The 26311-nt window shown below is 45.0% G+C and overlaps 1 protein-coding gene across 3 annotated transcripts in view; it reads left to right on the top strand.

The window, feature by feature from the left end:
- Hrs (Hepatocyte growth factor regulated tyrosine kinase substrate) overlaps window positions 1-26311 on the top strand; it is a 246485-nt gene that overhangs the window by 204667 nt on the left and 15507 nt on the right. For all 3 annotated transcript variants that reach the window (XM_068348200.1, XM_068348201.1, XM_068348202.1), the window contains 3 exons: window positions 9294-9501; window positions 9707-9830; window positions 25341-25581. In XM_068348200.1, the coding sequence (XP_068204301.1) occupies window positions 9294-9501; window positions 9707-9830; window positions 25341-25581 (573 nt within the window). The remainder of the gene's footprint in view (window positions 1-9293; window positions 9502-9706; window positions 9831-25340; window positions 25582-26311) is intronic.

The raw sequence follows: 26311 nt of genomic DNA, 5'->3' as shown, positions 1-26311 counted from the left end.
TTCCATCAGACGAAAGGCTCCCGAGACTGAGGGAGATAGCACAGGTCTTCCTCAGTCGGGAAGAGCTCCTGGCGCAATATTGGCTTCGCCTTCTTGGTCACCTCTCTTCCCTGACTCGACTGGTCCCCAACAGTCGCCTCAGGATGAGATCCCTCCAGTGGCGACTAAAATCCCAGTGTAACCAACACTCCAATTCCCGGGATCACCTAGTCCGCATAGGGCTAGAGGAACAGTCCGCTCTCAGGTGGTGGCTGGCGGAGCCGATCCTCTGCAAAGGGGTCGATCTTCTCGTCTCTCCCCAAGAATTGATGCTTTTTTCGGATGCATCAAAAGAAGGGTGGGGGCCTCACGTGCTGCACCATTACATCTCCGGCCAATGGTCTGAATCAGAAAGGTATCAGCACATAAATCTCTTAGAGATGAGGGCAGCCTTTCTGGCCCTCAAAAAGTTCCACCAGGTCCTGGTGGGGCACTCTGTGGTGTTGATGAGCGACAACACCACGGTAGTAGCTTATCTAAGCAAACAGGGCGGAACCTTTTTGCAACAGCTGTGCCATCTTGCAGTAGAGATACTCAGATGGGCAGAGGACAACTCGGTGACTATCAGCTCGCTTCATTCCGGGCAAGCAGACAAGCTGAGCAGAGCGACTCAGATAGTTGGCACCGAGTGGTCTTTGAATCCTCTGATAGCCAACAAAGTCCAGAATTTGTGGGGTTACCCGACTGTGGATCTGTTCGCAACGCCCCTGAATTTCAGGCTCCCATTGTACTGCTCACCAGTCTCGGATCCCCAAGATCTGTGGCAAGATGCTTTCCAACAACGGTGGATAAACCTGGACGCTTACGCGTTTCCCCCGTTCTGTCTGATGAGAAAAGTCCTCAACCAGGTACGTGCAAGCAACAACTTGCAAATGACTCTCATAGCTCCGCTATGGCATCACGCAGAATGGTTCCAGGACCTTCTGCATCTCCTCACGGAGATCCTGAGGGAGCTCCCTCCATAGCAAGACCTCCTCAAACAACCACATGCCAACATCTTCCACAAAGCCGTAGCTTCGTTTCGACTTCACGCCTGGAGACTATCCAGCACCTCCTCACACAGAGAGCCTTTTCGCAACCGGTTGCTTAAAGAATGGCTGGACACCTCAGGAGATCGAGGCAGTCTACCAGGCGAAGTGGTCAGTTTTCTGTGGTTGGTATCGTGGAAGGGGCATCTCTCCCCTCAGTGCCTCCGTTCCAACTATAGCGGACGGAGCACTGGGCACCACCCCTTGATTTATACTGGGCAAGGAGACCCAGCTAGAACCTGACTTCCCCCTTTGCTTCTCTTGTCTTTAGCTTGCTGATCATAAGTAAAAATATAAGAACATTAGGTGAACGGAACCAATTGTTTGTACTGATAGCCGGACACAGTGTGGGAAAATAAATTATATATAACTTAGAAAGATTTAGAAAAAAAACAGTGGCTGAGAACAGGACATCATGGTGAAAGGTTCTGAAATGAAATGCTGTATTCATAAAAAAACAAGCAAAAAAATATTTGTTTGTAAAGGGAAAAAACTGTTAGGAATACATTAACATTGTTTTGTCAAATTCCAGTAAACAATTAAAAGAAAAATTAACATCCCTTTAAACTCCAGCTCCACAAAAAAAAAAACAAGATAAAGCAAGAGAAAAATACTAAGTTACATGCAAGATATATCACTACTCAGTTACAAAACGGAACTTTAAAATCTTAACAAGACCATGACTACAGAACCCTCAATGCCCGAATTCTTTACTGAAACTTCCCCAATTTTTATAATCTATGGCCTTAATATTGACCAGTCATGCTCTGCCGTCAATCTGCTTTGAAGTATGGCAGCTAAAATTGAAGAATGGCATGCCAAAATACAGTTGTGGGCCAGTGTCTGTCTTCCATCATTACTTACAATCACAACATCACACAATTCATTCTTACACCGAAGTTTCTGTAAGCTTTCAGAAGTGCTGACATCACATTGAAGGGACAGCATGAAAAGTATTGCACTTTACTTAATACAACACCTCATTACAGTTTTTTCCTTGATTGCAGGACATTAACATATCATAAGCTAATTCTTTTCCTTCATCTCACTCATATCATGAATATGGAAAACTCAGTCACCATAAACTTTTTTCAGCAGGAGTCTCAAGTCTCCAATCAGCAGGAGTTTCACAGGATTCCCAGTCATCCCAATCTCTTTTCCAAGTTGACCCCTATCAGTCTGACGATGAAGGCATCCATGAGTCATTGCAGACCTTTAGTTATAACAGTAGTGTAGATGATATTGATCTGTCCACCCTATCATCTTCACACTCGTGTAACAACACAGTAGCTTACTTCTAGTTAAAAGGCAAGATAATATGAATACAGAGCAGCATCACAGACCACTACACACTGGTAACTGGCAATAATCCACATTCATAATGTTTTAGTAGAGTATTTGCCAGATACTCCTACTTTCTCTTCTGGGTGAAGGGGGCTGCTGTCGTTACCTAGAAAGGAATAATAACAGATTAAGACATTTTTTGGAAGGGAGGGGCTTGAGCGCTACAATGAAATACAATAGTCTGTTTCATAACGTGCCATATAAATCAAAAAATTATTTTTATGAATAGTACTTACCTGGCAGTTATATATATATAGCTGAGTCTCCGACTGCGGCAGAATTTAATCGAAAATCGCGGCAACCGCCTTGTGGTGGTTGTGTGGTTAGATGATTAACAACCCTTACAGGGGGGTACTTGGAATCATTCCCGTTTTCTGTTCCTCAGATTATCTCTGCCGGCCGGATCGACAACATCGTTGGTCCGCCTTTTAGAGTTTTTTCGGATCACTTTCGATTCATCGCCTTTTTGGACTTCGTTTTTGGTGAAGTACACTGTGTTGGGATTTGGCAATCGTGTTTGTTTTTTGTCTTTTTTCCTTTCTTATCATGAGTGAAAAAATTCATTATCGTATTTGTGCGAATGATATTTGCAAGGTGAGGTTGCCGAAAGTGTCGGTTGACCCTCACACTATCTGTATGGGTTGCAGGGGGTTTGAATGTGCTTTAGATAATAGGTGCAAGGAATGCGAGGTTTTAAGTGATAATAATTGGTTAGCTATGAAGCGCTATGTGCGCAAACTTGAGATTGATAGAGTTAGAAGAGCTAAATCAAAGTCAAAGTCTGCTAGTGAGCCTAGCTTAGATTTATCTATTGACCCTTTGCTTGTAACCTCTTTGGGAGTTTTTCCTTCCCCGAATGTAGTAACTCCTGCCCCTTCTACAGGATCTGTGCCTACGGATGACCCTGGGTATGCTAAATTAGCTGCTGAATTAGAGGCCATTAAAGCCCAATTGGAGGCCTTTAAAGGTAAGGGTGTAAGTGAAATTAGTGCTTGTGAAAGTGCAGTGGAGGTTGCGACTGATCGAATCTGTTATACCCCTAGGTCTAGACCTCTACCAAGCTCCCAGGACCAAGGGAGAAGGTACATCGAAAGCCGAAAGGGGGTGAGAGGTGCTTATCCTCGGTCAGTCGTCGCCTCAGACAGTCCTGTTGCGATCTCCGAGGCTGCTCTTGACCACCGTAGGAAAGGCGTGTCGGATACGTTTGTGTCTTCGCCTGATCGTTCTCCCAGACGTAATTGGCGTTACGAATCAAGACCAATGAAGAGAGGGCGGAACCGGGATGTGCAGTCTCGCTCTCCCTCTCCCGGTTCGAGTAGCCGAGATCCTGATCCTTCGGAAGACGATTTCGATGTTGTTCCTGTTAAGAGGGCGAAACAGAGAGTCCTTAGCCCAGTTAATCCTGCTAGACTCCCTACTTCTTCTGCCAGCGCTCCCAGTCAAGCCGTACGACAACTGCCGTCTTCGGCACCACGAGAGCCAGCGGAGGTTGCTAAAGCTTTCATGGTTGTTATGCAGGAACAACTTTCATCGTTAGTTGAAGCTTTCAGCCACCCTTCTCAGTCCGTCAGACGTAAGGACGTCTCTTTGCCTGTTAAGAGATCTTCTTCTAAGAGAGATCTTAGTATCTCTGCTAAGAAACCTCTGCGCACTTCGTCGGCCGTACGACAACGCACACCCTCTTCATTGGCACGCTGCCAGGAATTTCCTTCCCCCCTCTCCCGGCGCCAGGGCGATACTGCCTCTCGTTCTCGGCGCCGTGACGATTCCGTTTCTCTTTCGAAATGCCAGGACGTTACTGCCTCGTTTCTTAGGAAGCAAGATGAATGCAGTCTGCATTTTCAAGGCGAAGGCAGCCTGCATCTTCAGGACGCTTCCATTTCTCGTCATCGTGACGATACTGCTTCTCGTCATCGTGACAATACCACTTCTCGTCATCGTGACGATACCGCTTCTCGCCGACTGGATGTTAGCGGCGCTCGGCGCCAGGATTCAAACAGCTCTCGGTGCCAGACTGCTGGCAGCCCTACTCTTGAGGATGTTATCCTTGAGCAGGACCTCGAAGATATTTCAGAAGAGGAAGAAAAACCTGCCGACTCTTTTAGTGATTATAAGGTTCTTTCTCGCTCTTTTGGAACTTTATGGGGAGAAATTTCAACCTTCGGCCCCTCGTTCTCCTCAGTCTCAATTTACCAGGAAGAAAGCTACTAAGTCTTCGGCCTTCATCAAAATGAAACTTTCAATTTCGGCCAGGAAAGCTCTCGCTAAAGTGGATGATTGGATGAAGGAACGGAGACAAGCTGTCAAGACCACCTTTTCTTTTCCACCGTCTCTGCTCGCTTCCAAGGCCGGTATGTGGTATGAGACAGGGGAACCTTTGGGGTTAGGAGTGCCTGCCTCCTCCCAAGGTGACTTCTCGGCTCTTGTGGACTCGGCAAGAAGGCATGCTTTAAACTCTGCCAAGGTGATGTGGTCCATGTCGGAGCTTGATCACCTCGTCAAGGGAATTTTCAGGGTTTTCGAGGTTTTCAGCTTCCTGGACTGGTCTCTCGGGACTCTGGCCAGGAAGTCTGAACTCTTGGAGGACACGAAGGACCTGACGAGTATCATGTCCTGCATGGACAAAGCTCTAAGGGATGGAGCTAATGAATTGGCTTCCCTTTTCTCAGCAGGGGTCTTAAAGAAGAGGGCCCTTTTGTGCTCCTTCACCTCTAGATCTGTGACTGTTGCCCAGAAGTTGGAGCTGCTTTACGCCCCTTTTTCACGTCATCTTTTTTCTGAAGCTCTGGTCAGAGATATCTCCCTTTCTCTGGCTCAGAAGGCTACTCAGGACCTTTTGTCTCGGTCGGCTAGAAAGACCTTACCTGTTGCTCCTGCTCCTCTGAAGAAGGAAGAGAAGAAGTTTCAACAGCCCTTTCGGGGCAGGATCTCCTCGAGAGCGGATTTTAGGGGGAGAAGACAAGAGTCAGGACCAAGGACCAGCAGGGGTGCGTTTAGGCCTAGGTCCAGAAAATGAGATGGAAGTCCTCCAGACACCAGTAGGGGCAAGACTGTCTCGTTTTTGGCAGTCTTGGAAAAGGAGAGGGGCGGACACCTAGTCCCTCTCAGTCGTCAAGGAAGGTTACAAGATCCCCTTTTTAAAGAAACCACCTCTCTCAGACACTCCCCTAGCCTTAGTGGCTCAGTACACCGACGCGGGGAAACGAGAGGCTCTTCTGGAGCTAGTCGACCAGATGTTGGTCAAGGGGGCAATAGAGCCGGTTCAAGACCTCGCCTCCCCAGGCTTTTACAATCGCCTGTTTCTGGTTCCCAAGAACTTCGGTGGATGGAGACCAGTCCTAGATGTCAGCTCTCTGAACGCCTTTGTGGAGAAAACAAAGTTCTCCATGGAGACGACTCAGTCAGTGCTGGCTGCAGTTCGTCCAGGAGACTGGATGGTTTCTCTCGACCTGCAGGACGCTTATTTTCACGTCCCCATTCATCCGTCTTCGAGGAGATATCTGAGGTTTGTGTTCCAGGGCAAGTGCTTCCAATTCAGGGCACTTTGCTTCGGTCTCAGCACAGCTCCCCAAGTTTTCACCAGACTAATGGCGAATGTGGCAGGCTGGTTACACCAGGAGGGGATAAGGGTCTCCTTCTATCTAGACGACTGGCTGATCCGGTCACAGTCGAAAGAGAAATGTCTGGAGGACCTAATGAAGACTTATACGATGACTCAGGACCTGGGACTCATCGTCAACTGGGGGAAGTCTCAGACCGAGCCGAATCAGACTATTCTCTATTTGGGGATAGTTCTGAATTCAGTTCTTTTTCAGGCTTCTCCCTCCCAGGAGAGGCAGACCAGGTGCCTGGACAAAGTCGAAGACTTTTTGAGGAAGCAGGAATGCTCAGCGAAGGAGTGGATGAGTCTGCTGGGAACTCTATCCTCCCTGGAGCAGTTTGTCCCGTTAGGGAGACTGCACCTAAGGCCTCTGCAACACTTCCTCGCAAAGGTTTGGAACAGAAAGATCCAGGAGGACACTTTTTCTTTTCCCATTCCGACAAAGATCAAGGATCTTTTGATGTGGTGGCTGGACCCAGCTCTGTTGGGAAAAGGGATCTCCTTGTTCAAGAAGAACCCCGACCTAGTGTTATTCTCAGACGCCTCCGAGTCAGGCTGGGGAGCAACACTAGGGAACAAAGAGGTCTCAGGTATTTGGGAAGGGAGTCATATCAGTTGGCATATCAACAGGAAGGAATTGATGGCCATTTTGTTAGGGCTCAAGGCCTTCAAAACCTCGGTGTCAGGAAAGACTGTGGAGATCAATTCCGACAACACCACAGCTCTCGCGTACATAAGGAAGCAAGGGGGAACTCACTCCCTCTCTCTGTTCTCAACTGCGAGAGAGCTTCTCCTTTGGGCGAACGAGAACGAGACCCAGCTGTTGACAAGGTTTGTTCAAGGGCAGAGAAACATCAGGGCAGACATGCTCAGCAGGAGGGGACAAGTCCTTCTCACAGAGTGGACTCTCAACCCGCATGTCTGTCGGAGCCTCTGGAAGTTGTGGGGCAGACCTGTAATAGACCTTTTCACCTCCGGTCTAAACAAGAGGAATCCCAACTACTGCTCCCTAGTCCCGGACGAGGAAGCTGTTGCAGTGGAAGCCTTCTTGATGGATTGGACGGGGCTGGACATGTATGCCTTTCCCCCGTTCAAGATCATCAATCTGGTTGTCAGGAAATTCGCTCTCCTCGATTCGGGACGAATGATCCTAGTGGCTCCATTCTGGCCTGTGAGGGAATGGTTCACCGAAGTGGTAGGGTTGCTGATGGACTTTCCAAGAAGACTCCCGGCAAGTCCAGATCTTCTCAGACAACCCCACTTCGAGAGATTTCACCAAAACCCCCTCGCTCTCAATCTGACTGCCTTCAGACTGTCGAGAAGCTCGTTAGATCTTGAGGCTTTTCGGCACAAGCGGCGAAAGCTATTGCCAGGGCAAGGAGGATCTCTTCACAAAGAGTCTACCAGTCAAAGTGGGAGACCTTTAGAGCTTGGTGCAGGAAGCGCAAGGTTTCCTCGTCCTCTACCTCTCTAAGCCAGATTGCAGACTTTCTTTTGTACCTCAGGCAGGATGCTAAGCTGGCTGTATCTACCATTAAAGGATACAGGAGCATGCTCTCAACCGTCTTTAGGCATAGAGGCTTAGAGTTATCTCAGAATAAGGACTTGCAGGACCTCATTAGGTCTTTTGAGACAACGAAGCAGGTGCACTTAAGACCCCCTTCTTGGAACCGGGATGTGGTGCTTAAGTTTTTGTGCTCCAGGAAGTTTGAGCCTATCTCGCAAGCTTCTCTGCTAGATGTGACTAAGAAAACCCTCTTCCTTTTGACTCTAGCGACTGCCAGAAGGATCAGCGAGGTCCAGGCAATCGAGAAGCGTGTAGGCTTCACCCTAAATGGAGCGGTTTGAGCCTTGAGGTTCGACTTTCTCGCCAAGAATGAGAACCCTTCGAAACCCTGGCCCAGGACTTTTGAAGTCCCTAACCTCACGAATCTAGTGGGTCAGGAACAGGAAAGCCTCCTCTTCCCGGTTAGGGCTCTCAAGGCTTATTTGGCCCACACTAAGAGCGTGAGGGGTGCTTCCAACTCCTTATGGTGTTCGGTGAAGGATCCTCAAAAGCGCCTGTCAAAGAATGCTTTGTCCTTTTTCCTGAGGGAAACTATTATGGAAGCCCACCTCTTTTGTGAGGAAGAAAACTTCGCCCTGTTAAAAGTACGGGCTCACGAAGTAAGGGCCATTGCTGCTTCGCTGGCATACCGGAGGAATATGTCAGTTAGGCAGATCATGGACGCAACGTTCTGGAGGAGCAACTCTGTCTCCGCTTCTCATTACCTCAGAGAGGTAAGAGTGGACTATGACAAGTGTTATACCTAGGGCCCATACGTAGCTGCGGCTTCTGTATTAGGCAAAGGAGTTACTACCCCCACTCAACCTTAGTTTATGTACTTGTATATGGATTTTTGTAGACTCGATTGAGTTGTTTGCAGCGTAGTAGGTCTACTCCTGGCTGAACACTCCTAAGGGAAAGCGACTCTAAGAGGCAGTTACCTTTGAAGTCAGCTACCTTAGCAGGTAAGGAATCAAGGTGTTTGTTCACCTTCAACTCTTGTTGTTTCCCCAACTATGTTTTTTTGTCTGTTTCCCTCCTCCAAATGTGTGAATCAGCTATATATATATATATAACTGCCAGGTAAGTACTATTCATAAAAAGGGAGTTTTTATGATAAAACAAAGTTTTATGAATACTTACCTGGCAGTTATGTATATATTTTAAAGCCCACCCACCTCCCCTCAGGAGACAGGTCGGGCAAAGATAATCTGAGGAACAGAAAACGGGAATGTTTCCAAGTACCACCCTGTAAGGGTTGTTAACCATCTAACCACACAACCACCACAAGGCGGTTGCCGCGATTTTCGATTAAATTCTGCCGCAGTCGGAGACTCGGCTATATATATATATAACTGCCAGGTAAGTATTCATAAAACTTTGTTTTATCATAAAAACTCCATTTTTCATACACACAAACCATTTAAGTTTTCTTAGACACAAACCTCTATATATTGCAACACTAGTCTTATTACTGTGCTATAGATCTTTACTTTTAGCTTTATTGGCCTTTTCTTATCACATACCACTCCCGCTACCTCCCTCCATGTCCCCCAGTTTGTTGCCCAAGGGATGCTATGCTGCAAGTGGGGCAGAGATTGTGTATGAAGATCCTAAGGCTATGATGTTGGGCAGCTTTACCAATAGTGGATTATTTTATTTTTAGTCTTGACTAACTGATTATCAGATACAATAAACATATTACTGTGAAACGATTTATTATTTTCTTTTACAGAGTTACCAAAATGGTGGTACAGAAGAAATTGATGAGTTTATTTCTACTCTACGATCCCAGCTAGAAATATTTGTTAATCGTATGAAAAGTAACCAGAGTCGGGGTCGACCTATTGCTAATGATACAGCAGTACAGACACTGTTTATGAATATCACTGCTATGCATGCCCAACTACTGAGATATATCCATCAGCAGGATGACAGGAGAGGTAAGATTTAATGATTTAATAACATGCTTGTGGCAGACAGATATATAGTACATCAATGCAAGAACATTTTGAAACACAAGCAGTGATTTAAGCTTTAGGAAGTAAAACTTTTTTAACAAACAAATACTTAGAGATGATGATGTTAAGATTTTAATTATTGCTGTTACTTTGCTATGTCCCTATATTCTTTTGTTTTTAATTCTAGTAAATTATGAGCGCTTGCAAGACAAGATATCTCAGGTTCGTGATGCAAGAGCCGCTTTGGAAGCACTGAGAGAGGAACATAATGAAAGGCTGAGGAGAGAGCGAGAAGAACAGGAAAGGATAAGGTGAGGTAGTGTAGAGAAAGCATTTAGAAAATATTGTCATTGAGTGGTAAGCCAATTGCATTGCTTTGAAAGCTTTTGTAGTTTCCAACTATATTTACTTAAGGTTTTAGATTATGTGTAGCTTTTTATTATTATTATTATTATTATTATTACTACTACTAGCTAAGCTACAACCCTAGTTAGAAAATCAGGATACTATAAACTAAAAAGCTCCAAAAAGGAAACAAAAAGAAATAAGGAAACATAGAATAGTGTGCCTGAGTGTACTGTCAAGATGAAATAATAAGAGAGACTTGTTCAAACACTCATACAAACTTTTTTGCTCTTAATGAGGGAATATACTTTCAGAGAAGCTGGAAGACAAGCCGTAAGACTTCTAGCAAGGTATAACTATCCCACCTGTGTTCTATCGTCACTTTTGCTTTTGGCTCGGTAGAGAGCATAAGTTGTCTCTCTCTACCGCTTAACCTTTTATGATGGGCCTTTGACTAACATGTTCTTTTAGTCTTTTATTTTTGCAGGTGTGAGTGTTCTGTTTAGGAGTCGGCGTAGAAGTCGAATAGGGATTCGTCTCCTTCGGGGGTTTTTCTCGAGGGCGAAGAAACCTCTTCTTCCTTCTTTCTTCTTCTTTGACATCTGACAACCCTTAGTTCTAGAGGACTCTGTCGCTTCCCCCAGCAAAGTGGCTCTGTCCTCCACCTCAGGAGAGTTTCTCTCCGTTGGTGCACCTTCACCATCTTCTTCGAGAAGGCCGCTTGCGGCAGACCCACATTTCTACTCCTATCAGGGGACAACCTTCCCGTTCGCAGGTTAGGTCTTCCCGAAGGTCTCTTCATCGCTGTTGACAGTGCACTCCCTCGTTCTGAGATGTCAGCCGGCGGAGGTAGTGCAAAGTCTTGAGCGTGTTCCTGGTCCTCTCAGGGGACACCTTTCCCATTTGCTTGTTGGGCTTTCCCGTGGGTGGTCTCTTCAGCGCTTTCGACGGCTCGCTCCCTCGTTCTGAGATGTCAGCCAGCAGAGGGAGTACCAAGTCTGAAGCGTGATCCTGCTCCTCTCTGGGGATAACTTTCCCATTCAGGGGTTTTATCTTCTGAATGGTCTCCTCTGCGCTGATGACTGCGCACTACATCATTCTGAGTTAGCTTAGCTGGCAGAAGGAAGGAAAAGTCTATAGCATGCTCCTGCTCCTCTCAGGGAAAACTTTTCCTGTTTGCGGGTGCCTTTGGGTATACTTTATTTTCAAGAATCATGTGCGATTGTTGAAGTAAAACTTACATTCACAGCCTCCCATCCTTGCAATGGGTAATCAGCTGTATAGTTATTCGGTAAGACAACGAAATGATGTTACCTGGACAGTTGTACCTATAGCTCCCTCGAGTGGAGGGAGATGACGTCACCTACATCAGCGATGGCGGCGCCACCGCGGTAGTTTTGAATCTATAGTCTGCCATTCGTAGGGAACCTACAACTGCATAATTGTACGGTAAGTATGCAATAAATTTCATTTTATAATGAAAATCCATTTTTTAAATATAAAACTTACCCGCTGGTTATATAAAAGAGCTGAAGTCCCTGACGCCAGGGCAGAAAATTCAAATCTCGCGCTATCGAAGATACGCCAGGTGTACCAACCGCACCCTAGCGGTAGAACAGGTGGAACTACACACCAACTCCAGTTCTTCTCTCTGCCGTCATAGCTGACTGACATACAGAAGTTCGCTCTCGTGTTTTTACTCTCTTGGGAAGTTGTTTGGTGATGTACAACGTTCTTTTTTGAGTTTAAGCTATCGTTGATTAATTTTCCTTGGTTCTTATCTTGAAATCTTTTTGTTTGAGATTTTCTTTATTGTTTTTTCCCTTACTTTTTGCTTGTCGGTCTCTCACGTTAACTTTAAAATGGCCGACTCCTCCCCTGCTCAGCGTAGGTGTGTTAGTGAGGGTTGTCGTACACGACTTCCTAATGGATCTATTGATCCTCATTCTATTTGTGTAAAATGTAGGGGTAAATTTTGTTCATTAGATGATAGGTGTAATGAGTGTCTTTCCTTAACTAATGATGATTTTGGTACTTACGATCGTTATGTTAGGAGATTAGAGAGAGATAGACTTAGGCGTAGTTCTTCCCGATCTGTGGATAGAACCTTACCTAATTTACCTGTTCCTAATCCTGTTCCTTCCCCTGTGGTGGTAGATCAGGAGCCTACTATGAAGGACATGTTTACTGCTATTTTGTCTCTTGGTGAGAAAGTTGAGTCCTTAGCAGCCGATAGAAATACTATCTTTTCAGAGTTAAAGGTATTGAAAAACCGTGATCCTATCGGAACTGTGGAAAGTGTTTCAGTGTCTGATGTGGTACCGAAGAATCGTGACTCTCTCGGTGTTGTGACAAGTGTTGATAATGTGGTTAGTGTTGCGGAAGGTGCGGCGACTCGAGTGTCTGATGTGGTACCGAAGAATCGTGACTCTCTCGGTGTTGTGACAAGTGTTGATAATGTGTTTAGTGTTGCGGAGGGTGCGTCGGCACGATCTTGTCGTTCACCTAGCCTTAGACCTCTTTCGAGCTCTCGAACCCATGGGAGAAGTAATGTCGAACGGCTTAAGGGAACGAGAAGCATCATCAATCGTGCAGATGTCCCCTCGAACGTTCCTGTTGCCGTAGCTCAGGTCGTTCACCCTCATCGTAGGAAAGGTGAGGTTCATACGTTATCTCCGTCTTCCGATGAAGGGTCGGGGAGTGAGATCTGGCGGCGAGCGTCGAGACCGCTTAAACGCTCCCATGTTGATTTGGACGCGGCGCGTCAAAACACACAGCGTCGGGAATCGCCTGTGCGGCCAGGATGTAGTTCGTGGGGTTCACCGGAACGTTTCCGTTCTCCCAGCGCTTGCACTCCGGCCAAACGTTCAGATCACCGTGTTCGTGCGGATATGATTCCTTCCGATTCGGACCTTGTAACTATTCATGCACCTCCTCTTCCATCGGATTGGCTTTCTTCCCCTGAAATGCGTGGTGACATTAGTGCGAATCTTCCTTCTAGGAGTTCTGTTGATCCGAAATGGACTGCGCTTTTGTCTATGAAGGAACAACTCTCTTCGTTGATGGATTCTTATCAACCAAGTGTTGGCGTTGTGTCTGGGCGTTCGATGTCAGACCAGTTATCGCACAAACGTTCGATGGTATATGGCCTTGACGAGTTATCACTTAGACGGTCTCCCATTCACAGTGTTCAACGCCAGGTTGATTTTGATGAGTCGCGTCAGAGAGTTTTGGTTGACCAGTTTGCGTTTTCTGGTCGCGGGGAAGAGCGTCGGCATCGACAAGTGGACGAGACGCGGCAACAATTTGAAGTAGTGGATCGCCCGCGGCAACAACTTTTGGACGCGGCGCGTCAAAACATTGGTTTACAGCGGCGACATCCTGACTCCTTTGATCGCTCGCAGCAACAGTCCTCGGACTTTACGCGACCTCGCGGCGATCTTCAACAGTTACCTTCTGATTTCAAGCGTTCTTCTGTTCAACAACAGTTGAATTCTAAGCGGTCTAAGCAGTTGTTGGTTGAGGAGGATCGTCTACATGTCCGTGTTTCGCATCAATCTACTTCTACTTCTCCCCACCAAATTGACTCAGATGTTGGCCTTGACAGGCAGTCCCATCCAGACGTTGTTCCTTCGGTTCAGGCTGCAGCTGTTGCTGCACTGCCAGAAGACGAACCAGAGGAAAAGTCGGATGAGGATAATCCTATTGAGGAAGTCTCTGAGAATGAGGAGGAGAAGCATTATCAGCATGCTGTGGACCTTCGCAAGTTTATGCTTATTTTGACTGGAATTTTCCCGGATTCTTTTACCCCTGTGGCCCCTCGTTCTCCGCCTTCTGAATTCATCTTAGGTAAAGCTACTAAGGTTCCAGTTTACACCAAGATGGTTCTTTCTCGATCTTCTAAGCGGGCCTTGAAGTTAATGGGTTCTTGGTTGGACTCCAAGAAAGCTTTTGGCAAGACGGCCTTTGCCTTTCCTCCCGCTAGGTTAGCCTCTAAATCTAGTGTGTGGTATGAGACTGGTGAAGTGTTGGGCTTGAGTTTTCCTTCGTCTGCCCAAGGGGATTTTTCAAGTTTGGTAGATGCTTCTCGTCGTCTTGCCTTAAGGAAGACGAAGATTTGGTGGTCCATTCCAGAGTTCGACCATTTGCTTAAAGGTCTTTTCAGGGCCTTCGAAGTTTTTAATTTTTTGGACTGGGCTTTGGGGGCTTTGAGTAAGAGGGTCTCTGATATGACGGAAACGGACACTAGTGGTTTGGTTCATTTGATGTCCTGCTTGGACAAAGGTGTGAGAGATGGCTCCAACGAACTTGCTGCCTTGTTTACAGCTGGAATTCTCAAGAAAAGGGCCACGATGTGCTCCTTCCTCTCCGCAGGAGTGTCTCCCTATCAGAAGACAGGCCTTCTTTTCGCACCTTTGTCTAATTCTTTATTTCCTCAGGAATTAGTGGGCGAGGTGGCTACTGCTCTCACTCAGAAGGCCACACATGACTTAGTTACTCATTCGACTAGGAAAGTTTTGCCTCCGTCTTTCTCCTCTCGAAAACCTAAGGAATCTTCTTCTGGGTTTCGTCCTCAGTCCTTTCGTGGGAAGCCCTCTGGGAGAGGCTCTTTTAAACCAGAAGGAAGGAAACCTAGAGGCAGAGGGGGCAAGTCCGGCCGAGGTAAAGTCTGACTGCCCTCTCCTTCAGACAGCAGTGGGGGCCAGGTTGACTCACTTTTGGGAGGCTTGGGAGAGGAATGGAGCGGACCCCTGGTCCGTCCAGGTGTTAAAGGAAGGCTACAAGATCCCCTTCCTGACCAATCCTCCTTTAGTCACAGATCCAGTGGATCTTTCGCCCAAATACAGAGAGGGTCCCAAGAAACAAGCCATGCTTCTACAGATGTCTCTTTTATTAGAGAAACGAGCAATAGAGGAAGTGCAAGATGTTACGTCTCCGGGGTTTTACAACCGCCTTTTTCTAGTACCCAAGAGTTCCGGGGGGTGGAGACCGGTTCTGGACGTAAGTGTGCTCAATGGTTACGTCCAAAACTCGACGTTCACCATGGAGACTCAGAAAACAGTTCTGGCAGCTGTGAGGAAGGACGATTGGATGGTCTCTTTAGATCTTCAGGATGCCTATTTCCACCTTCCGATTCATCCCAGCTGCAGACGTTATCTGAGGTTCATGGACGGAAACAAGGTCTTCCAGTTCAGGGCTCTTTGTTTCGGACTTTGCACGGCTCCTCTATTGTTCACCAAGATCATGCTGAACGTGGCAAGCATGCTGCATTCGAGGAGAATCAGGGCCTCTCTGTATCTGGACGATTGGCTGATAAGAGCCTCCTCAGCCGATTGTTGTTTGAAGGACCTCAAGATGACTTTGGATCTCCAGAGAACTGGGTCTCCTGGTGAGCTCGAAAAAATCACAACTCATTCCATCCCAGGAGATTCTTTATTTGGGGATGGAGATTCACAGTCGGAGTTTTCGGGCTTTTCCGTCGTCGGTGAGAATCCAAGCAGCCCTCCTAAAAGTACAAACGTTCCTGAAGAGAGATCTTTGCTCCGTCAGAGATTGGATGAGCCTTCTGGGGACTCTCTCGTCGTTAGAGAAGTTCGTGACCCTGGGGAAGTTGTTCTTGCGTCCTCTTCAGTTTCATCTCAACCGCCATTGGAAGAAAGGGGACAGCCTCGACAGGGATTGCATTCCCATCTCGACTTCCATCAAGTCTCATCTTCAATGGTGGAACAACGAGCCCAGACTGAAAGAAGGCTTGTCTTTACTTCAGAGGAACCCAAACCTCGTGTTGTGTTGCGACGCCTCCAACTCGGGGTGGGGAGCCACTCTAGAGAAGCAGGAACTTTCGGGGACTTGGACGGTAGAGCAAACCTCTCTCCACATCAATCAAAAAGAGCTTTTAGCTATTCATCTGGCTCTCATCGGCTTCGAAAAGCAGATCAGGGGCAAGGTAGTCCAAGTCAATTCGGACAGCACGACAGCTCTGGCCTATATTGCGAAACAAGGCGGGACCCACTCTTGGCCTCTGTTCGAGATTGCAAGACTGCTCCTCATCTGGGCGGAGGAAAGGAAGGTGACTCTTTTGACGCGGTTCATCCAGGGAGTCAACAATGTGAGCGCAGACAGACTCAGCAGGAAAGGTCAGGTTCTCTCCACAGAATGGATTCTGCACCCGGACATCTGCAAGAGTCTGTGGCGGTTATGGGGTCGACCTCTCGTGGATCTCTTTGCCACCGCGAAGACCAAACGACTAGAGTGTTATTGCTCTCCGGTTCCAGATCCCGAAGCTTTTCACATAGACGCTTTTCTGATGAACTGGTCACACATGGAGGTTTATGCTTTTCCTCCGTTCAAGATCCTTTACAAAGTGATTCAGAAGTTCGTTTCACACGAGGAGACCAGAATGACACTGATAGCTCCGTTCTGGCCGTCAAGGAGCTGGTTTCCAGAGGTACTGGAATGGATGGTGGATGTCCCGAGAAGCCTTCCCATGAGACCCGATCTTCTCAGACAACCTCACTTGGCCCGAAATCATCAAAACCTCCGAGCTCTACGTCTGACTGCCTTCAGACTATCGAAAAACTCGCTAGAGCTAGAGGATTTTCGAAGAAGGCAGCCAAGGCAATTGCAAGGGCAAGAAGGTCTTCAACCATCAAGGTGTATCAGTCCAAGTGGGAGTTGTTCAGGGAATGGTGTAGAACTAACGCGATTTCCTCTTCCAGTACATCGCTTTCCCAAATAGCAGATTTTTTCTTGGACCTTAAAACTAAGCATAACTTCTCGTCATCAACTATTAAAGGTTACAGGAGTATGTTGGCGACGGTTTTTCGACACAGGAACCTAGACCTTTCTGATAATAAGGATCTACGAGATTTACTTAGGTCTTTTGATACGACCAAGATGATTCAAACGGCTCCCATCGCCTGGAATTTGGATGTTGTCCTTAAATTTCTCATGAGTGACAGATTTGAGCCTTTACACTCGGCTTCATTTAAGGACTTAACCTTGAAAACCCTTTTTCTAGTTACCCTCGCCACTGCGAAAAGAGTTAGTGAAGTTCACGCTTTAAGCAAGAACATTGGTTTTCGGAATGGGAAAGCCATTTGTTCTTTGCAACTGGGGTTTCTGGCCAAGAACGAAAACCCTTCTCGACCATGGCCCAAATCCTTCGAGATTTCTAACCTTTCGGATTTGGCTGGCGATGAATTGGAAAGGGTTCTCTGTCCAGTTAGAGCTCTACGTTGTTATGTGGACAGAACTAAGAATCTGAGAGGTAACTCAGACGCTCTGTGGTGTGCAGTTCGGAAACCCTCGATGCCCATGTCCAAGAATGCCTTGTCTTTTTTCGTTAGATTGTTGTTCGATGCTCAGTGTGATGAGTCGGATCAGAGGCTCCTCAAAGTCAAGACACATGAAGTCAGAGCGGTAGCGACTTCAGTGGCCTTTAAACAGAACCGTTCTCTGCAAAGTCTGATGGATACAACATTTTGGAGAAGTAAGTCTGTTTTTGCATCCCATTATTTGAAGAATGTTCAGACTCGCTATGAGGACCTTTTTACGTTGGGTCCTTTTATAGCTGCTAATGCGATAGTAGGTGAATGATCTACCACTACGTTCCCTTTTTTCCTAATACCCCTTTTCTATCTCTTGGAACTCGTTTTTTATGGTTGTTTGTGGAGATTGGGCGTCAGTCTTCCGCAATCTTTGATTTGGCTAGGTGGTCATTTTGTTCCTTGAGTGCACCCGGAACAAGGGTATTGGTTGAGGTCCTGTCATGTTATAGGTGTTTGTATCGTTTGACAGCTCCTAGAGATTTTCAGCCCGAGTGGATTACTGGATCTCTTAAGGATAGCGGACGAAATGAGGCAGAGTATCATTGCTGTCAGCTTCCTTATCAGGTGAGAACTGCTTAAGTTTATTGTATGTAACCCTTAAGTGAATTTTCTGTATGTAGCTGTCTCTGACCCGCCACCAAGGGGTGTCAATCAGCTCTTTTATATAACCAGCGGGTAAGTTTTATATTTAAAAATGATATTTTCATAATAAAATAAATTTTTGAATATACTTACCCGCTGGTTATATAAATTTAACACCCTCCCTCCTCCCCTCTAGAGACTACCTATGGTATGGCTATGAGGCATGGAAGAACTGGAGTTGGTGTGTAGTTCCACCTGTTCTACCGCTAGGGTGCGGTTGGTACACCTGGCGTATCTTCGATAGCGCGAGATTTGAATTTTCTGCCCTGGCGTCAGGGACTTCAGCTCTTTTATATAACCAGCGGGTAAGTATATTCAAAAATTTATTTTATTATGAAAATATCATTTTGTATACCATTTTCTTAATTTCAATTCCATTTTAACAAACTATGATTACTTTTTTTATTTATGGTTGTGATCACCTGATCTCAAGACTATCGTGAATAACAAACAATATTTTTTTTACCTCATTCAATATAAATTACTAATGCAAATTACATTGGCATCAATTTTTTATAGATTATCATAGTTTTCATACATTTTGTGTATAGGTTGATCTTGGTCTTCCTCTCGTAGACTCTGAGGGTAATGGGCATCAGCAGTGTCTCTAGTGTCCATACCTGTTTCTGTCTCCTTGTACACATTGTCACCCTCTCACCTCTTGCTCAGGCTCCCTCGGGACTTGTGCACAAGCAACTTTGATCCAGCACTCCTTGAAGCTCTCCGTCGGGAAGGCTAAATACAGCCAACCCTGAACTTGACTACTGTCTTGTTCATCAGCGCTCTGACGACGAAACTCTCTCTCAACTTGAGTTAGCTCAGCCAGCAGAAGGAGTGCAAAGTCTGAAGCATCCTTCAGTGATTCTCAAAGGGGAGCACCTTTCTCACCCTTGAGTTATGTTTTTCTCCTGAGTGGTCTTCTCCCTACGGGGCGTCATGAAGGTTCTTGGGTTCATCCATGCCTTTCTCTAGCCCCTCGGAGCACGATTCGTCGGAATGGAACAACGAGGTAGTGCATAGACTGAAATCAACTGTAATACCCCTCTGGTGAGTTCAAACTAGAGTCATGCCTATTTTACGTGAGTTATCCCTTCACAATTTCACTTACGTGCGACACAGATAACCGTGCCTTTTAAATAAAAAATCACATTCACAATAAAAACTCGCGGCATGAGGATTTCTAATAGCCCAAGCTCCTTTACACTGGGTGTGCTTCGCGCCACTTACCTCTTTCTCCACCCAGCTCATTTTAGCTCTTGTACACTGAATATCCATTTGCTTTGGTAAAAAATTGAAGCTACAGGTAGTCGTCAACTTACAATCTATGTGACTTATGACTGTTCTTTACAACAATTTCTTTCACTGTGATGACGTCACAAGTATGTCAGAAATAATCAACTAATAGGAAAAATTTTCCTTGGAAATCATGATTTTTTTGTGTGTGAATATGAACTAATATATCTTGATAAGTTGGTATTTACTTGTATTGATAATATACAGTACAGTATCCATTTTCAATAAAAAAATACCTTAAGTTTTAATATCTGAGTTCATATGTCTAGTGACGTCATATTACTGGCGGAAAGCGAGTGGGCAATAGTGATTTCCTTCCAATGGGCTAACAATTCCCATTATTGAAATACAAAGTACAGGTATTTTGTGTGTCTGTATCAGTAATTATGAGTACTTCTTACTGTAAATTTTATTCTACACTAGATACTGTATATTTCATCTCTGATATATCTAAAAGTACAGTTACTGTTTTATTTGAAATATATTTGTTCCAACACGAAGTACTTACCTCGAACTACTTTCTTAGGAGTATCTGGGATCTCCTCCCATCCGACCATAGTTTTGTGTAGTTTACCCTAAACCCATTTTCTATGAGGGGTAACCTCAGGCGGAGTGATACTCGCCCTGAGGCTAACCCCAGGTCAGAGAGCATGCCTGCTCAGGTCTCGACCTCCAGTAAGTTCTCTGGTCGCGTCGTGATATCATCTCGCCGCTCTCCTAATCCCAGTGTGACTTTGTGTGTCCCCGACCCTTTGTGTCTCACGCGGTACCCACGTGGTCCCATTGTGCTTTCTCTTTGTGCTTTCCCTGTGCGTGCTTGTGTCTCGTAGTGCTTCTCCTACATCATGGAGCATCCTCGCCGTTGTCCTGGGCCTATGGCCGGCTAATCGTGTGGATAGTTCCTCTCGAAACCCAAAGTTGACCCGCACTCTTTGTGTTCCTTGTGCTTGGGCAGCGTGTGTTCCCCTTCCGCCACGTGTCCGAGTCGTGGAATGAGGTGCAGTGGGTGCGGTTTAGTACCAAAAAGAAGGCGACGAAAGAAGTCTCCTAAGAAGCCGAGCGTCCCTTCCTCCCTTGCTTCGCCGGGCGCCTCGTCGGTCCGAGCTTCTCTTCCAACCTCCCCTACCCAGAGTAAGGGACGAGGTAAGTCCGTTGCGGGGAAAGAGGCCCACGGCCCTTCCCCAAGAGTCTGACCTTCAAGACAGTGGTGTTGTGGCGTTGTTCCAGGCGAGTGAGGGGCCTGAGGGAGGGGCGGGAGTTTTTTCGGGAGACGGTGGCCTGGTGCTAGCAGGTCACATCTCCTCAGATGACCCCATGTGGGGGAAAAATGTTACTAATTCTTCTCCAGCCTCTTGGGCATGTTTTTCAGGCGGTTCAGCAGCCGAGGGTGATGTCGAGAAGGAGCTTTCCCCGCCGTCGGACCCCACTGCGTGGGTTCCCCCTAAGACGCCCTTCAGGTCTCCAATGAGGATGGAGGAAGACTTTGGGACCTGGTCTCCCACAGGAGAGCCTCCTCGCTCCCCTCCAGCGCCATCGGCCGTTTTCCCAGAGGTGTTTTTGCAGGCGTCGTGTTCCACGGAGCGTCGCAGGAATCCTCCTACACCAGGGAGGGAGGCGAGGTCTTCGAAGAGGGCCTATAAGTCGTCGGTCTCCTCAGTGGAGGAGCTTTCCTGCTCTTCGGAGAACGAGGCGCTGAGGAAGCTCAGGAGACGAAGGGAGAAGTCCCGCAAGAAGTTGTCGCGCTCTCGCTCCCGCTCGAGGTCGCCCCACGAGAGTCGGCGCCCAGGATCCCCCAAGAGGAGATGGAAGGAAAGGGCCTCCCCGGACGGTGAGTGGGTGATGGTTCACCGCGACAGGCTGCTGGAGCTAGCTGAGGCGCCGGGCCCTTCAAGTTGGCATCCGAGGATGAGCTTCCCGGATAGATACTCCTCCGGCAGCAGTGGCACCCGACGGAGGGACTCATCATGGCAGGTTCCAGTTGACGGGCGTAAGACCGCGAAGGTTCCAGCTCCATCCGCCCAGCGGAGAGAGGCGCCCCTTCGGTCTGGCAGCCGAGTCCTGACCTCCGAAAGGCCACCTAGCTCGTCACGGGCGCGGCCCTCAGCTTTCCTCGACGGGCAGGCCCGCAGATACGAGAACCTCCAGAAGAGATGATGGACCCAGGATAGCGGCCCCCGTCCCGACGGCAATGCCTGTCCTTCAACGTGAACCCCCGCGAGAGCGTCGGTCCAGCACTCCCCCATGTGCGAGGTCCTCTGTCGGAGTACCCCCGTCACATGTGTCAGCGCGCCCATCGGACGATCTCGACGACCATGGAGAGGGGTCGACAGCGGAGGTATTGGCCTATCGGAGGGTGATAGGCCTCATCAGAAGCCACCACAGACTGGACGTGCCGGAACTCTCCTCTGAAGATGAATGGCGTTCCAGCCTCAACAGGATAATGGACGGCCCGGTCCAGCAGCAACCCTCCTTGGCTCTTCCTTTAGCGAGGGACGTTAAGTTGGGAAGAGCCCACGTGGACAGGATCATGGCCAACCACGCCGAGGCGCCCAAGAACCAGAGCGCTTCCAAGCTGCTCCAGGGCCTGAAGTCCCAGAGCAAGTTTTACCTCCCAGAGGGACAACGAGCGGGCGCCGTGGTGTCATATGTATGGTGGAAGGTGCTGGCAAACCAAATTATTTCCTTCCTGTGTATTACAGAGTAATCTTATTATTCCCATTATTGAATCATCGAGTAATGTTACAAAGAATTTCTAATGTCTAAAGAAATATGAATACTTTACAAGTATTTTGGATGTCTCAAAGACTTTTTAGTCCATCCACAAACTCCATTTGCTCTTTGTTAGGGCGATTTAGTTTAAGCATTTAGAGAGTTCTTATGATCTTGTCTAAGTTAGTCTTTAACTCGTTTACCGCGTTACTGTTTACTACATCCGCTGGAAGTCTATTCCAGGTATTTGCTATTTTGTATGTAAAGAAATTGCCACATTGAGTGGTGTTGTATCTTTTCAATTCCAGCCTGTATCTGTTACCTTTGGATTGATTTGTGCTAAGCTTGAATAGATTTTGTAATCTACATTGTTATTCTTTTAAGAATTTTGAATGCCGCTATAAACTTTCCCCTTAGTCAACGAGTTTGTAGATCAAATAAATTCAAAGGTTCCATCCTCTGTCTATATCATAATTGTCTTAGTGTTGGAAATAGTTTGATTACCCTAGCTTGTACTGCTTCCAGTCTATCTATATCCTTCTGAATACTTGCAGCCCAGAATTGGACTCCGTATTCTAGATGGGGTCTTACTAGTGATGTGTACAGCTGTAGTACAGTGTCTGTTTCTGTATTTGAAGTGTGTCTTTATGTAGCCTATTAGTTTCTGTGATCTCTTTTCAGCTTTTATGCTTTGTTTGGTTAACTTCAAATCCTTGCTGATAATAGTGCTGAGATCTTCCTCATGGTCCACACTTTCTATTTCAATACCTAGCAATGAGTTGATTGCGGGTTACTGTAACCTATGTGCATGACTTTACATTTCTTACAATTGAAAGCTATTTGCCATTTTCTGAACCATTCTAGCTTCATTTGATCCTCTCTTAAGGATTCTACGTCCTCTGATTTCACAGCATTTATCCCCAATTTAGTATTGTTGGCAATTTTGGGCATTCTACTAGTTAATCCTAAACCTATGCCATTAATGTAAATCAGAAATAGCATTGGTCTAAGGATGGATCCTTGAGATACTCCCCTTATAACAGCTCCCCACTCTGAAGCTTCTCCATTGATTAAAACTCGGTTTTCTGTTTGTTAGTCAATCTTTGATCCATTCAGCTGGCTCACCAGTGATGTCTAGTGCTCTAATTTTGACCCGAGAGAGAGAGAGAGATATATCAGTTGGTGTAGTAAAATAAGTTTATTTTAAAGAACAATTATTACTAAGATATTCATGTTTTTATTTTATAAAATGAGCTCTATTTCTATTTAAGTATAAAAATAGAAGAATTTTTGACTTAATGACGTTCACAATTTTGGAAAATTTAAACGTATCACTACGTCATCTCTTGGCAGAATTTGTAAACTGTCCTAGTTGAATGAAAGCAAGGATTTTACTGTAAAAATAAAATTAATTCGTATTTTTATTTTACTTGAACACAACTACAGTATATGATTATGCTGAGCATATTATTTGTTGTTAAGTCAATCATTTCAAACTACTGTGTAAGTAGAAAAATCGTAAACTAAACAGCTGTTTTTTGTTCGGGAATTGCGCCATGTTTCAAGAATGTTACTACGATGTAAGAAAATGGTTTGTGGTCGTTGTTTGAAATATAAAGAGTACACATAGTTAATCTTAAATTGTACCGTATACATATTGTACAGTGCAGAATTATTGTAAAGTTTATTATAAATTTAGGCTACGCTTTCTTCGAGTCAATTCTTCCAAACAGGGAACACTTACAGTACAGTTAAGCTTTACTGTAGTGATAGTATTATATCAAAGTGATATACTGTACACTACAGCATCAGCGAGTGTTATACAGTGTTTCTAGGTAGGAACACCTACTGAAATAGAAACCAAGTATTAACAATATTAGGCAGAGTATAGGCCTAATGGGTTAATCATCTGAGTGTAGGCAATGGCAGTGAGTTGTTAGGTTAGGCAAATGCAGGATGGAATGGATGCCGACCAATAGGAGAGCAGGGTTGTATGGCGTTAACTAGCATCAGAGTAGAGAGAGTAGCATTGGAAACGCAGGAGGATGGTGGCGAGTTTACGGCTGCAAATTTTGAAATTAGTGTTGGCGGGCGGGTAAATCTTGTACAGTACCTCGTTTCGTATCATTAAGCATTTTTCGCAATATGAACCTGATAAATTTCATCATTTTTTGCAGCATGAAAATTTTGTATGCAGTAGCTTTTGTATCGAGAGGTATCACTGTAAATGTCAATTAGAGCAGACTGTTTGGCAGTAACAAATTGACATGTCCACTGTTTCAGTAATTGGATTTAACTGACACTTCACCTCGGATACTTTTAATACATGTCTCTGGCACCTAACACATTATCTGAAAACTACAATCTAGGGTGTATTTATGTATTTATTTGCTTGTATTTATGTATTTATTTGCTTGTACGTCTTTTCAATGTCATTCTTAGTGTTTCCAAGAAGTAGAACCACTTGGCTTACTTTTTTTTTTGGACAAAATTAAGTTTTTGTTTGTTTTAAAAGAACAGAACAATATGTCTATTTGTTTTAAAAGAACGGTATAGTATGTCTAGCAGTATTCTTCAATGGTTGAAAAATGGCAAAGTTGCCATCCGCCCACCATCGGTACTGAGTCTGCCTAACCCAACTGAAGGTGAGAACTTGAAGGAAGCAATAAACTGGACTTTTCTATTTTATCAGAAATTTCTATTGCAATTATTATTGTCAATAGAGTTTAATTAAAGTATTGTCTAATTTAGTTTGTATGTTATCTTCTATTGATTGCTAATAAAAAAAATAAAATGAAATGAAAGAAGGAAAAAGATGTACTTGATCAATTACTGTAGTGATATATACGCTAAGTTATAATATAATTATAGTCCTACACAGTTTTGCTACTCGGATGATGACAATGATTATTACATGTATTCTTTTGAAAGAAAAATAAAAGAATCAAAAGAATAATACTAAATAAATAAAAGCATTATTATCCGTAAGGGCCAATGAAGCTGATTATTCAGGTAAAAGGTAATAATTGAGAGGCAAAATGATAACCCCACTTTTTGAATGTTAGTTTTATAATGGGCCGGACTTAAATTTGTGCTAAGTATCTTGCGCCAATTACTTGAAAACTTGACCTGCATGAATAAAACTTATTTCACAGTACCTTGTTAATGATTTAAACAGGCCTTCTAGTTTTGCTGAAGACATTTCCCTATTTTAAAGGACTCTGTTTATATAGCTAGGAAAAATACAAATTACTTTTATAAATTTTTGTTTTGAGACAGGTCTTAAAAATCGTGCAACCGAGCAGGAGTCGAGTTTGCTTTAATCTTTCATAGAAGTTCCCCCCCCCTAGTCATGATACAGAATGTAGTTTATACTATCCTGAGGGGTTAGACTAAGACATACAATTTTTTAGTGCATATTGTACTATATACAAAGTTTATTTAAGTATAGAAACAATATCATAATACATGAGACAAATCTTGGTATCTACTACATTACAGGCAAATGCAAATGATGCAGAAATTGGAGATCATGCGAAAGAAGAAACAGGAATACCTGGAATATCAGAGGCAGCTTGCCCTTCATCGCATGGCAGAGTGTGAACGAGAAATTTTCAATAAAGGACCTGGAATGGGTGCTCCCGGTCCCATGGGTGCTCCCGGTCCCATGTATGCAATGGGATATCCTGGAGTACCAGGCCATATGTACCCACCGCAGCCTGAGGGAGGTGCCCCACCACAGGTATGTACTGCAAAATGAAACATTAATTTCCATTACAGTATTGTTAATTCATGTAGTTGGGCTCCCTCCTTATCCATTGGTATTACATTGTTATTTCTTGCAGATTAATAGGGTATTGTAAACTGTATTGATGTCAAATTTATTTTTGCATATGGAGTAATTCTTCAGTTATTGTGGGTGTTTAATTCCACACCCCCCCCCCCCCCCCGGCAACAGCTGAAAAACCATGAAGATGCAGAAACATACAGTATATTTTTTAAAAAACTTTATTCATGCATTTTTTATTTTCTGCTTGAATTTAAGCTTTTTTTTAACCCTTCTTAACACTTACAAACCCTTTGTACATTGATGAAACACTTTTAAACCAAAACTTACATTTACTGTACACTCTTCCTTACATATATACAGTAGGGTCCCGAATTAAGCGTGTTCGAATTACACGATTCCCCATTTCCACGATCGCTATTTTTCAAAAATAAATTTTCTGTATCCACGAGGCTGTTCAAAGTTCGCGAGTCAAGCACTACAAAATGTATCAAATCTATAGTCTTTTTAAGTATATTGGTAGCCCTAAATACGGTGATTTATAATAAATGTTACAAAACAATATTAACATTACATTTCATTAACATAATTTCATAATGAATAGCCTATTTAAGGATAAAATTCCACATCAACAATGAAATCAACTGTTGACTGTGCGAGTCCAGCTGACAAAATGTAAACAGAA

This window comes from Palaemon carinicauda, chromosome 24 (genome assembly GCF_036898095.1).
Source record: "Palaemon carinicauda isolate YSFRI2023 chromosome 24, ASM3689809v2, whole genome shotgun sequence".
Lineage (NCBI taxonomy): Eukaryota > Metazoa > Arthropoda > Malacostraca > Decapoda > Palaemonidae > Palaemon > Palaemon carinicauda.
This window is presented reverse-complemented; position numbering and strand designations above follow the sequence as displayed.